At 36.0% G+C, this 14,017-nt stretch overlaps 2 protein-coding genes across 5 annotated transcripts in view; one reads left to right on the top strand and one right to left on the bottom strand.

Moving 5' to 3' along the window:
* The first annotated feature begins 8 nt into the window (after positions 1-8).
* Positions 9-2,153, top strand: LOC132200836 (uncharacterized). Its single transcript, XM_059626580.1, has 9 exons — positions 9-130; positions 436-517; positions 659-866; positions 930-1,065; positions 1,120-1,271; positions 1,322-1,492; positions 1,547-1,694; positions 1,747-1,833; positions 1,892-2,153. The coding sequence occupies exons 2-9, from the start codon at positions 507-509 to the stop codon at positions 2,017-2,019; spliced, it is 1,041 nt and encodes a 346-aa protein (XP_059482563.1). The 5' UTR covers positions 9-130; positions 436-506; the 3' UTR covers positions 2,020-2,153.
* LOC132200765 (uncharacterized) overlaps positions 2,104-14,017 on the bottom strand; it is a 16,258-nt gene continuing 4,344 nt past the window's right edge. For 2 of the 4 annotated variants that reach the window (XM_059626483.1, XM_059626467.1), the window contains exons 2-20: positions 10,165-10,386; positions 9,632-9,720; positions 9,456-9,566; positions 7,905-7,988; positions 7,711-7,844; positions 7,284-7,373; positions 6,579-6,669; positions 6,138-6,247; positions 5,882-6,077; positions 5,432-5,583; positions 5,237-5,373; positions 4,892-5,176; positions 4,645-4,805; positions 4,250-4,409; positions 4,001-4,075; positions 3,740-3,800; positions 3,038-3,226; positions 2,710-2,793; positions 2,104-2,533 (exon numbers count right to left, since the gene is read on the bottom strand). In XM_059626483.1, the coding sequence (XP_059482466.1) occupies positions 2,378-2,533; positions 2,710-2,793; positions 3,038-3,226; positions 3,740-3,800; positions 4,001-4,075; positions 4,250-4,409; positions 4,645-4,805; positions 4,892-5,176; positions 5,237-5,373; positions 5,432-5,583; positions 5,882-6,077; positions 6,138-6,247; positions 6,579-6,669; positions 7,284-7,373; positions 7,711-7,844; positions 7,905-7,988; positions 9,456-9,566; positions 9,632-9,720; positions 10,165-10,386 (2,587 nt within the window). In that variant the 3' untranslated portion in view covers positions 2,104-2,377. The other 2 variants (XM_059626475.1, XM_059626493.1) reach the window with 2 other exon arrangements.

Below are 14,017 nucleotides of genomic sequence, written 5' to 3'. Positions count from 1 at the left end.
CCACCGCGGGATACATAAGCAAATTAAGCCCCGCCCCCTTTCCTGCCGGCGGAAGGCGAAAAGCGAAAAATAGAAATAGAAGCACAAGTTTGCTCGCTCGCTGCAGACTGTTCGTCGCAGTTCTTCTTCCGTGAGTGCAAAATTATTTCATAAAGTTTTCGATGATTCGATGTGAAACTTTCAGTTCCAGATGATGCTTAGAGATTTTAAAAAAGAGAAATTATTTTTTATTTGGTCTATGAAACAATATTGAGTGGTTTAATTGTGTCAGCATAACCATAGCGTGTCATTTAAATACTATACCATATACATTCGTGTTGTTGTCAACAACAGGAAAATTTGCATTCGTGTCTTGTGATAATTATGCTGTATTGTATTCTTCGATGCTTGAAATTGTTATGATAAACGACTAAACGTCTATTCTATGTGTTGCAGGTTTCTGTGGACTGGCATAAATTTATTTTACCCTTGACGCTGAGGAAAAATCCAAAATATCTGCCAACATAATGAGTGTCGAGTAAGTAAAAACTGGGGAAATTATATAACGTAATCGATTTGAAATAAAGTTTTTATTTCAATTATGTATGTTTTCTTGCAAAAAATATTTTCATAATTTTTTTAATTACATTTTAATTTTATTTTATTTACAAAATGTTAGAGAAGGACTTATTATTGGTATGGGCAACCCGCTGCTGGACATGCTGGTTGTGGGGGATGAAGATTTGCTGAGCAAGTATGGCCTGGACGCTAACAACGCTTGTCTGGCCGAAGAAAAGCACAAGCCCATGTACGAGGAACTGGTCGAAAATTATGTGGTTGAGTACATAGCTGGAGGAGCAGTGCAAAACTCTCTACGTGTTGCCCAGGTAAAAATTTTTGGCACACGAGGAAAAGTATAAAAAAAATGATTATTTTATCATTTTCCTCAGTGGCTACTTCAAAAGCCTCGCGTGGCTGTTTTCTTTGGGTGCGTTGGAAAGGACAAGTTTTCCGACATTTTAAAATCAAAAGCTGAGGAGGATGGAGTTGTTGCCCGCTACCAATACAACGACACTACCCCAACTGGTATTATTAATATTATTTTTTTTAATAATAAATATTGTTCTTTTTGTGATTTAGGGACGTGTGCTGTAATTGTCACTGGTACTGGAAACAGCACGCACAGATCCCTTTGTGCAAACTTAGCAGCTGCAAATTGCTTCACCCCTGACCATCTGCAAGTTCCTGAGAATCTAAAAAGCATTGAAACAGCCAAATATTTTTATGTTTCCGTGAGTTTGATTTTTTTAATCTATAGCAAAAATTGATTAAAATATTTTAGGGATTTTTCTTGACTGTAAGCCCGGACTCGATGTTGGTGCTTGCGAAACATGCCCTCGAACAAAAAAAATTGTTCACCATGAACCTCAGTGCTCCCTTCATTTGCCAGTTCTACAAGGAACCACAAATGAGTGCCTTTCCTTATATTGACATCCTCTTTGGAAACGAATCAGTAACCAATCACTTTTGCTTTTGAGCTACAACTAATTAAATAATACATTTTTAGGAAGCATTAGCATTCTCTGAGGCTCAGAATCTTGGAACAAAGGATATCAAAGAGATAACCCTAAAAATTGCAGCCTTACCCAAGTTGGGGTCATCATCACGCATTGCTGTTATCACGCAGGGTCACGACCCGGTGCTGGTTGCTCAAGGCATGTTTTGTCTTGTATAAATGTTTCGTAATAACCCGGTGAAATTTTATAGATGGGAAATTGACCGAATATGTTGTACCACAATTGCCTGCTGAGAAAATAGTTGACACAAATGGAGCTGGAGATGCTTTTGTAGGAGGTAGACCTTGGGATTAAAAAAAATATTTACTTTTTTACATAATTATATATTTGTCTAGGATTCTTGGCCCAACTTGTGCAAGGGAAGCCTATGGATGTTTGCGTCAAATGCGGTATCTGGGCTGCATCTGAGATCATCCAGCGCTCTGGATGTGCATTTTATGGAAACCCTTCGTTTACAGAGTGACCGTTTCAATGGTAAGTTTCTGCTGTGCAGATTTTTTTTTAACGGACCAGTGAATCTTCAAAGCGATTAATACAACACACCAAATAAACAAGAAGAATTATTAATTGGCACACAAGGCCTTTATTTAATGGTACGGAACGGATATATAAATCCATATGAGACCGCTAAGCATAGAAAGATAGTCAAACTTAAATATCACATCTTTTATCAGTTACATGCAGTACATATCATTTATCTATGTATAATTTTGTATGAATTTAAATACAAAATTTACAAAATCAACCTCACTCCGGTTGACAAAACCAACCCTAGTTCTGGCCCTTGACTTTGCCTGCATTGCAAGACAGGGTTCGAGTGGTTATTTTCTCCGGGGTGCAGGGATGGGGGCTTGCTGCTGACGCCAAAATTCCAAATTGGCAAGGTGGCGAGCAGCAGGTTTGGGTGCGTCAACCACGTCGCCTTGTAGACTTGCTCGCACATTACTCGACAAACTTCTTGCTGTCAAACTGTGCACCTGCAATTATCAATAATAACATGCTCTGATCATGAGCACTCAAAAATTGCATTATAATCTTTTGATGGTTTAATATTCAAAGATAAGGATTGAGTTATTCATACGCAAGGTCATGAAGTTCCCTGAGCAAACATTTTTCTTTAATTTTAAAAACTAAAATTTTTTTTTCAACTAACCGGTGGTGCTGGAGTAAGCGAAGGTGTGCTCTCGATTATTATAACATCCTTGTCAAACTTATGTCCTTTTCCTTTCTGTCTCCTCTGAAATAAACAGTAAGGATTAGTTACCTAATTTGCCCAAATTTGATGATGATGATACAAATAAAATTTGCAGTTAAATTAATTTTTGATTTGAATAAAAAACTCAAATTAGTAAGCTAAATTCCATCTTCTTAAATTTCTTTTCTTGCTGTAAGGAATTTATTTTTATACATATTATAAAAATTCCTCAAATAATTATGTTAATATAATTAAATAATGTCAATTAAATATAAAATTTCCAAACCTCGATTGCTCTGGGTGCCAAAATGTCAAACTGTTTGCTCAGCTCTTTGACGGACGGCATGCGCAAACTTTCGATTTCGCTGAGGAGGTCGTCGGTGCTGCCATATAGTGATGGCTCACTAAGGGTAGCTGGAGCCTCTTCAACAACGCTGCTGGGTTGCGACGAAGGCACCTCACTGCCATTCTCTCCCTAAAAGTTCTCGTTTTACCACCAAGGTGTTCCAAACGATGGATAAAGGACGGACACAAGCGTGACATTCAAAATCCTCCGTTTCTTTTTATTCAAAATTATATACAGGTGCCTACAAACTATAACTACAGGTGCTAGGGTGCGTATTAATGGTGGAAGTAATTTTCTAGGTTAGAGCGGCGTCCCAATCCTCTAAGACTTCCGGTATTGTAGTGAGGCCTATTAATTTTTTTAGTGCGCATGCTGGCCGCCCTTCGTACGCTCGACAGAGACTCAAAATACAACTCAGTCATGCAACCCTCTTCGCCTGGGGCGACCTGCAGGCGCCACCCTGGCTCACTCATATCCACTTGCTGCAATTCAATATTAATTCACTGGCACACTACGCATGCATTTCCAGACGGAACAACATGAAGTTTAAAATTTTAGAGAAAAAAAAAACACCAAGCCAGCTTTTATTAGTTTGTTACAACACTAGCAGGCAATTTTAAATAAACAATGCTAGAAACTTACCGCTTGTTCCATCTCTTTCCTTTGGCTCTCTTGCAAATTTATATAATAATCCCTGCGGTACCTAAAAAATTTTATGTTCTGACACTTTTCCATTTTTTATTAATTTTAAATAAACTACCAAAATTTGAATCTCTAAATGTGAAAGCTTGACTGAGATTGACTTTATTGCAATCAAATTTAATATGTTTCTCTTAAAATTTGAAAATGGATTTCTTTTGCTTTTGTTTATTGAGAACAAAAAATAAAAAACAATTAACTCACTTTTTGATGTCCCTGACGCCGTCGCCTGTGCAAACGATTCTCAAATCTTCCTCCGGCTCAGTCGGCTGCGGTGCTCTGCAATATCACGCGGACTATCAGATGGCTCACGGGGAAATTTAATCCAATAACCCTCATGCAATGACGATCGCTACTTGTAATTATCTTTCACTTTAGAGATAAACCTCCCCGTTTTTGCATCAGGATAAGTGCATTAATTTTGAATATAATTATTTTGGCCATCAAACTTACTCGACTGGGACGTTTGAGTGGTTGGAAGAGATAGGCGTGGTGAACGCAGAGCTCCTTTTTCGTTCGTGCAATCTTTTGACGATGTTCTCCTCCGAATATGGATTATTGGGAATGGGTCTTGCCTGCTGCCACTTGAGATGCTCACGCTCGGCAAGTGTGCCTTTTAAAATAAAATCGAGTTTAATTTGCTAAATTTCTCTGATTTTAAATTCCCCCAAAATTATAGTTTACGTAATAAAGCAAAAGTACCTCCATGAAAATGAAACATTTCCTGACAAATTGTTACTTAGTTGTAAAAAATCAATTATTTGCCACAGCTCTTTCAGTGAGCCGTTTTTTTTTTAAATTAAAAGAAGCTCGTTTTCGAACAGCGAATATATTTTTAATCTACTCACCAGGCATTGGCGGCTTGAACAGGTGTTCGTCGTTAGCGCCGACCTGCTCTTCCCTGGCAGATGGTGTCGGTGAAGCGGATATGGCGTTTTTCGCCGACTCTAGTATGTCAGGCACGCTTTTGGCTTTGGAGAGCGATTCGCTAGTCGGAGTGCTTGGCATGCTGAAATCAATTAATTAATTAATAAAACAATGGCTAAAATTTTTAACATTTCTGGGTTATTGGAGTAAAATGCTGCAAAGGCGCACCTGTTCTCGTTGGAGTCTCCGTGCAAACTGTAGAAGCTTCTGTGGCCGACGGAAGCAAAGTCTTCCAAATATTCCCCTTCTTGCTGGTCAAACTCATGACTCTCCGTGCCGTTAGCCGAGGGAGGAGCCAAAATAAGGGTGGTTCCCACGACGGTTCCCTGCATTTCCTGGTTAGTAGCTTCGATTAAAAAGTCAGGTGGAAGTTTTGAATCGGCTTCCTGTCTGTCTGCCGACTCGAATGAGGAAGGTTCGTTGTCACCCTCGAAGCTCGTCGTTTCTTCCTCTCTGAAGAAATAAGAATTTCGTTTTTTAGATTCTATTATTTTTTCATATATTTAATTTTACCTGCTCATGTAACTCTCGTAGTCTGAAAGGTCAGAAGAGAGCTGGTCCGCGTCAGTGTCTCCAATTTTCGCTCTCACGTTCTGGTGCTCATGTTTCGGGTTGGGCACCAACATTGGGACGCGCCCCATTCGCTCACCCTATTTATATTTAAATTTGCTACATTTCAAAAGATAATACTGTAAGTTTGAGGTTTACTCGGTTGGTTGAGCGGAAGTTTAATCTCTTTTTTTGGAAAAGCCAATTTTCTTCCCAAGATGCTGAAGAGAGAGATGAGTGATGCGAGTCACTGTGGACCAGGTACAAAGTTGAGCGCGCTGTGTCATCGAGCATGGAGTCTTGGACAGAGCCTAATTTATTGCGATTGTTTTGTTAATGGAAAATAATGATAGCAATAATGTCAAAAGTTGCCAAATATTAATAATTTTAAGCGCAGAAAATACTTTCCAAATAACATTAAAAAATAATTGTTATCCTTTTTATGTGTATGTTAGTTCCTATTTTATTAAAATTGTTGTAGCTAAACGGATTTACTACTTAAATTTTTGCTAGTAAAAACTTTGAATTAAATAATTTGAAAATAAAATTTTAGAATATTTTTCTTGTTTGCCTGAATTGAATAATTTTTTGATTCAAGTCAAACTATACCTTCCACAATGTCCGCTCCCAGCTCCGGAAATGGGACCCTAGTGCTGTATTTAAGCCCGTCGAAAAATTTGGCCATTTCGCTTTGTTTGCTGTGAGTGCATGATTTTTTCTTTGGGGTCGGAGTTTCGTTTCCTTCGTCGGTGAATTCATCTTCGTCTGTGTCTTCGGTGGAGCTCCAGCTATCGACTTCCTCCTGCTTAATTTTGATTTGCAATATATATGTGAGCGGGATTTTTTTGGGACGAAAAAAACCCACCTTTGAAACTCTTTGGAGCTTTCGTCTCGATTGGGCAGTACTGTTGGTCCTTGACGCTGGTTTTCCTTTTGCGGAGTTCCTGGTGTCTTTAACCCCAATCTTCAAGCAAGCTGAAAGCAGCACCAACACGATGGAAATGATTATGGTGAACGGCACGTATAAGAAAAATGATTCCATTTGACTGAAGCGAGTGAAAAATATGCTGGGCGAAAATGTAATGGAGACTTATTCGATCTAATAGAATTAAAGTGGTGACATGCCGGGAGTAAATTCAATTAGATTACACCTTTAATTCAATAGCGTCTGCCAGCTAAAGCAATGTGGGTCGTGCACTTAACACAAAATTGTGAAAACCGCGGCTCGAAAGTTATTTGCATCAAAAGCAATAAACTCGGCGTGAGCATGAATAAATATGAAAATATTTGCGAAGAGCATACTCACTGATAAACCGGGTTTTGTCGTTGTTGCAGCTATTGCACGCTGGAGTCCTCAGGTGTTGCTCCATCAGAGCACACTGGCCACCTTCAACAATCTAAAAAATAATGTTCAAAAATTAATTTTTTTCTTCTTCATATTTTTCATTGATTTAAAAGTGGCATTTTATTAAAAAAAAACTACTTAAAATTTAAATTTAAACTGATTCAACCTGGTGTAAAACCACAAGATTTTTATCTGAAGAACTATGGTAATTATTATAAATAAATAAATTATTAATTATATGACCAACAATTTTTCTCAGGATATTGAAAGTTTTGAGCTCATCGGAATAATTTATTAGTTTTAAAAGCAATAAATTACCTGGAAATCTGCGATCTAAAATAGTTACAGACGCATGATCTTAAAGTATTATTTTAAATACCCAAAACCGCCCAAAACTAAATTTAATTCTATAAAAATTATATGACCGTAGTTAACTTAATAACAAAAAATGCCTTAATCTTTTGCTAACTACAAATAATTACAACCAACAATAATTAAATAAACCATCTACATATTATATATAATACTAGTGCTGGCAATAAAAATGATCTTGAACCCTTCACCTTATCCCAATCTCTCTGATCTCCTTGCTCAAAAACAAAACAAAATTTTCAGCATTATCCAAGGCCTTTTTAATTTTCAGATGCTTAAAACAATATTATTTACCTTATTTATTATAGCAGTACTCAAAAGGTCCTCGTAGGTCCTCTGGCTGAAGTCGATTGGCGACTTTTTTCGCAGCGGACTACCGCCTTCCTGTTAATGTGTTATGAAAATAAGGAGTTAAAAAGGTCCCTGGTCAGCAGAATGTAATAAAAGCGGTTCTGTCATTCCGCAAAAGGATGCATAAAAACTTGCGTGACATGAGCCACAATAAGACTAGAGACTCTGTCCGCGCTGTGTTTGAACTGGGCTCAAAACTTTGCCGTGATTACAATTTTCAACTCCGCCTTTTGTTTGTCAAATAATGACTCGCGCATATAATATAGTTTTATTACACGCGAGATCACGCCCTTGAACGAAAGTTTTCCGATTGCTCAGCACTCTTGAGGAAGATGCTGACAATGGAAATTATTCAAATTATGTGTTTTACCTGATCCAAGAACGTGTCCATTTCCAAAAGAGGCAGCTCGTACGATTTGGCTCTCATTTCGGACACGAGTTTTTTCAATTGGACGTGTATTTCACTTGGTGACTCGCCAATGCCCAGTTTTACAGTTGACAAATCTGCGTCAAATTATTTTTGTTGTTAATAATTTTTTAAAGTTGTTTTCTTTGCATTTCTACCTGTAATTGCTACTTGCAGTGCTCCCGATAAACGAGTGAGAGCATCTTGAACTTTTGGATGAAATTCCGAGCACAGTTGCTCATCTAAAAAGATTCAGTTTTATACGTTTAAATAATTAAGAAAAATTGTCGCCTGTCTAGTAAGTATGGTATGGAGTTCAACAAACACAGTTAAAGATTTTGGAAAGGATAGATAAAATTTTAAAACATATAATATCAAACAAAAAGGATATTAAAAGAAATTTATTAATTTAAAATTTAAGGAAAAGCAATAATGTAATACATTCAATCTTAATTAAATTAATTATTATAAATTGTAATACTTGAAAAAACTTGTGTAGGTTGCAATAGACTGCGTTATTTGATATGGAAAAGTTTTCAAACTTTATAAGACACCTTTCAAGCCAAAGCACAGGTCGGTTGGCAAGGGGTCGTGGATTTATTTGCAAAAAATCAGGTGAAAAGAACACAAAATTTGACGGATTTTGGCGTGGAAAAAACTCGGAAAAGTCAAAAGCTTTCTCGGAAAAACGCTACTGTAGTTTCAACTTAAAAATGGAATATCTCGGGTTCTAATTGAGATACAGAAATGCGGCTAGCACCAAAAATTTTCTTTTTACCTCCTCTTCAATCCTGAGGGGTCAAATAATCCAGAGGTCAAAGGTCAAGGTCATTTTTCAGGGGTCACAAGTACAAAAAAAATTCTAGCAAAAATATGCCACCTTCGATTGGGCTGAAATTTTTTTCTAAGATAGTCCCAACATGTAGGAACAACATATTAAAAATTCAGAATGGCATATTTTTTAGATTTTTTATAAAAAAATCACAAAGGTAAAAAAACGTGAATTTTTCGTATTTTGCCAATGGTCGGATATTGATTTTGAGAATTTTTAAGAAATTTTTTGAAAATTTAGAAATGTTTTGTCAATAAATAAATAAATTTACCCATTTTAGATACGTACTTCCTCAAAATAAATTTTTGATCATGAGCAAAATGCGAAAAATTCACGTTTTTTTACCTTTGTGATTTTTTTATAAAAAATCTAAAATATATGCCATTCTGAATTTTTAATATGTTGTTCCTACATGTTGGGACTATCTTAGAAAAAAATTTCAGCCCAATCGAAGGTGGCATATTTTTGCTAGAATTTTTTTGTACTTGTGACCCCTGAAAAATGACCTTGACCTTTGACCTCTGGATTATTTGACCCCTCAGGATTGAAGAGGAGGTAAAAAGAAAATTTTTGGTGCTAGCCGCATTTCTGTATCTCAATTAGAACCCGAGATATTCCATTTTTAAGTTGAAACTACAGTAGCGTTTTTCCGAGAAAGCTTTTGACTTTTCCGAGTTTTTTCCACGCCAAAATCCGTCAAATTTTGTGTTCTTTTCACCTGATTTTTTGCAAATAAATCCACGACCCCTTGCCAACCGACCTGTGCTTTGGCTTGAAAGGTGTCATAAGATTGCAGCTCTTACGAAAGAATTCAGAAATAAGGATAGATATAAATGAGCTAATATAACCATTAAATCGATTTGTAATGGAAACTCACATTCGATTTGGCTGGAGAGTGGTTCAACCGTGACATCATCTACAGATCCTCCTACCAAGTTTTCAGTGAGACGTTCTATGAACTCCCTCACTTCGAGACTAGCATCAATTGCTGGAAGAGAGAGTAATTTTTGTCAAAGTTAATTTAACAATTAGAAATTTACTGTCGCAACTCACAGTTTTCACTTGAGGAAGAAGGAATCACATCGTGAAATTTAGTTTGCAGCTGTCGGTAAAACCACTCTCCACTCGGATTGGACAAATCCCTAAAATACAAACTTTATTATTAGAAAATATATTTAAAAATCAGTACAATGCTCAATGCTTAGTACATGCAATCAGCTTAAAAAATAATATTTAAAAATATATATTGAAGGGGAATTTTTTGCATTTTGTTGTTCAATATCTAATTTCAAGTTATCTAATTTTTAATTTTTTTTTCTAATGTGATAAAAATAAATTTATATTTTTTTAATAAATTTTTTTTGTCATGTTCCAGCCAGGTTCCAGCTACCGTTGAGTACATGCAATTTTGGTGTTCAAAATTTAGAAAGAAAAAGTGCTAGACATGTAATTATTGTGGCATTGAGTCATTAGCTGATATAATGCAGGTACAAGGAAAAGTAGGCTAAACACTTCCAGGTACACACTCAAGGCGCGATAAACTCTTGCGAAATGATTTCCCACATGCATACTTGAGAAGGTCGTACCTGTGCTGATAGCAGGTGCCGCAGAGTCGGATGCGGGCCGAAGGTCGCACCACCCTGCTGCAGGCGCGACACACCACCGAGCCGCAAAGGGAGCATCGCAGACTGGTGTGCGAGCGCAACGACCTCCGTTCGAGGGCGCCTGCCTCCTCGCCGGCGCATGGACAGCTCTCCGATGCTGCCCGTTTCAACGCCGGCTGCCCTGGAGCCCGCCGCCGACTTTTACTGCAATCAGGAAGGTTGAAATTTAGAAGTTAGAAGAAGAAATCTTTGATGAATACCAAGATAAATATAAACTTTTGGAGAGATTAAGAGATGAGAAAATGATGTCTTTTAAAATTTAATTTTTTTGGTAAAAATTATTATATTTTAAAGAAGTAACAAGTCGTTTTGAATATTGTATTTATTTTATTAATTTTTTTAACAATTATTCAATTTCATATCAAATTATAAAAATGCATTGGAAAAACAACACAAGTTTTAATGTATTTGAAATATCATTATGTAATTTTTATGGAGAAATTTGTTAAGATTTGTCTGCATGCAGATTGATTTACATTGTAGTCAGTTTGACGCAACCATTCTAGCAAGAGTTTATTATTATCGTTTGGTCAATTTGTGCAGATATAAAACATCATTCAGCTTATTGAGAAAACTGCGGCTAGAATAATAGTTCTACGTCGTAATTTGTGTTCGCAGAAGATTGCAAATATTATATTTTTTACAAGGGGAATTACTTGGCAAGTAATTTATTATATCACAACATCAAACGAACCAGCTGTTTAGTAGAAAGTGCAATTTAGCAAAATGTCGCGATTTTTTCCACAACTCATCACACCTCCATCCATAAGCTTTTCCTTATCTTCAGAACTTTTAGTTTTTTTACTTTCAATATATAGCTGTCACGCTTGACATACCATTGACGTTATATAAAATAAGGCTTAATTATGACTGACCAAGATAAGCTTAAGCTATTCTGATTTAAATAATCAATCTGATTTATTATAAATAAAGTTTGCATTCCTAGAAGTTTAAAATGAAATTAATAAACAGTATTCAAATTTAGTTTTTTAGGGAAGTAATTTCATGTTAAATTTGATTTTTAAGCCAATAAACCTAAATTATATTTGGTTAAAAACCCAATTTTTAATTTTGTTGTTTTTTTACTCCAAACGTGCTATTTGTTATTGATTTATTTATCTATTTACTTATTTTTCTTGATTCTGTTCTTTCAATTTCCTTCTGTTGAAATGTACACAATTTATTTCTACGAGGAAAAAATCGAGCTGCTCCAAGTTAAAATAACTTTTGGTTTTCCCCATCGCCCCATCGATTGGGCTGTATTTCATGCGCTTTTGACATTTAAGGTCATGGACTTGTCCCAGTGAGTTCTTTACCTGGCTTGCGGTAGAGGCGATGCTCGCTGAGGCGATTTCCGTGATCGCCTTGATCAGCATCACCTCGATGAAGCACGCGACGAAGAGGGTGACAAAGAGGCCCATGTCACCCTCGTTGCCGAAGTCGCGCACTGCGTACAGGTAGCTGCCCATTTTTTTTCAAATTCTATTCTGCTTTCGTCACGGTCTATTTGTTTTCGCTTGTAGCAAAAGATTTTAATATTTATTTCCCACACGACGAAGGCGACGTGAGATAAAATTAACGGCTGGGAATATAGCGAATTTTCACTTCCTCATCTGCGTCTCATTGCGTCGACATTGAGGAATGTCCTCCTTTCCTGCGCATTTCTTGCGAGACTTCTATAATAAGGAGAGAAAATTTTCAATTGCAAAAGCAATATTTCATTTGTGTCAATAATTTTGCGTAATGCACGTAAAAAGTTGAATATTCAAAAAACAAGGTTGAGTAAAGGCAAGGTCGTTTAATAGCTCATACACGCGTATAGGTCAATGAAATTTGAAAAGTACCAAACGCGTGGCGCTTATTATTTTAATAAGCACGTGCTGAGCAGAAATTTTTAATGCAAGGACATATTTGAATGATCACGAACTGAATTTAATAAAAATAAATATAAACAAATATGTATATGCAAAAACGATATTTTTCTTTTTGGCAAATATTAAGTTCAGGTAGATGATTGAAAATAAGCATCTGTGATTTTTTATCGGATTTCCAGCATAAAAATATTGAGTGGCTTGAAGCAAAGACTTAAGAAGAGGGTTTAAAAAAAAACTAAGGGAAAAATAAAAAATTAGTAATTTTAACGATCAATTTTAATCTTAAATGAACAAATTTAACTTGTTAATATATGATATCCTATTGGCAGTTATAGAGAGAAAAATATTTTCCCCGTAAAACATAAAAATTCCCTTCACAGATTATAAAAATGTTATTGTATTGAAAAATTCCCTATCTTTAAATTGCTGGTAAAAATGCATTTCTGCACCGATTTAATATTTCAAAATGTTTGCTCACTCAGTCTTTTAAATGGATATGCACAAATGAAATGTTTGCTTGTTAATGAATGAAATACTAAAAAAGTTGGGGATGAAGAACACAATTTCCGGATTATATGGGTTAAAATCGCACACGCACAAGTTCACAAAGCACAAAAAACTGAGCCGAACCAGTGCCAAAAAACAATCACTCGACGACCGGTGGCGAACCCTTGCAAAAATCCAGACTGAGAAGGAACAGCACGGTGTGTTCGCGAGAAGAGGTTCGAAGGCAAACTACTGCTCTGAAGAGAGGAATCAAAGCTCTCGCACCATTGCCATTTCCCACTTTAACTAAATCGCGCGCTTTTATAGGTAGTTAGTTAGCTCAGAACACAAACGCGACTGTTGAGCACATTATTCTGCGCCGGCTTTCTCTCCAGTTGCTTTCTATAAAGTTAAATCATTTCTGCTCTAACACAACACAATGCATTAGACATTTGCAAGTTGCACTTCCACTTTCACCGCGCGCGACTGCATCGCGTGTGTTACGCTTGTTCGCGGCTCCTTGCGTCATAATGAAATTTTTGTTCCGATGTTAACCCAGGTAATGGACGGTATTTTATTTGTAATGCAAGATTGCGTTGTTTTATTATAGATATATATGGTTGCAAAATGTGTGATTCGTTTGTGAAATACTGGAGAGGTTCCAATGCGAATATGATACAATTTTTTAATATTTCAATTATACTAAGTTGGTGTAGTGGATTTTGTGCATAAAAATAATGTAATATTGTGTAATATATCAATAATATCCAAATTTCCCAACCCAATTTTAAATTCCATAAATATTTTTTTTTAATTTTATTTTTTAATGTCTGCAAAATTGGCTTACAGCAAGAGAAATGAAAATACTATATAAAAAATATACTTTGCCCTTTTATGTCATTTTTTTTTATACAATAAGGCTGATTGTAATGATTTTAAATTATATGCAATATACATTTTCAAATTTAATTTTTTTATAGACAGTATCTATTTATTGCAAATAACTCTACACAGGTCAAATCATTATGGTTCTTCTGCAGCTCCCATAGAAAAATGCAATTAATTTTGTTTCAAATCGGGTCATACAATTAAATTTTCCAACGCAGCAAAATTGTTTGAGAGACAAGAGGCAAAAAAGAATAGAGATTTGTTTAGAAAAAAAATAATACGCAAAGTCATCTCCTTTGAACGGCTGCTATAATTTTTGAGCTCCGGAATATTTTTTATTTTCTGTTTCAATTTATACCGTATGCAAAATCATTTGCTAACCAAGAGATGTGCGCGTATGAAAGTTGCAAAATTTTCAAGAGCTCGCTCAAGGTTACGTCGCAGCTGCTCCGAATTTTCTTCGAAGTGCCGGCAGTTTTTAACCTTTACTTTCAAGGTGCTCAACTTGTTACTGCTTAAAAGCGTTT

Source organism: Neocloeon triangulifer, unplaced genomic scaffold, assembly GCF_031216515.1.
Source record: "Neocloeon triangulifer isolate White Clay Creek 2 clone unplaced genomic scaffold, ASM3121651v1 ptg000001l, whole genome shotgun sequence".
Lineage (NCBI taxonomy): Eukaryota > Metazoa > Arthropoda > Insecta > Ephemeroptera > Baetidae > Neocloeon > Neocloeon triangulifer.
The sequence above is the reverse complement of the archived record's forward strand: the minus strand, read 5'-3'. Positions and strand labels throughout refer to the sequence as shown.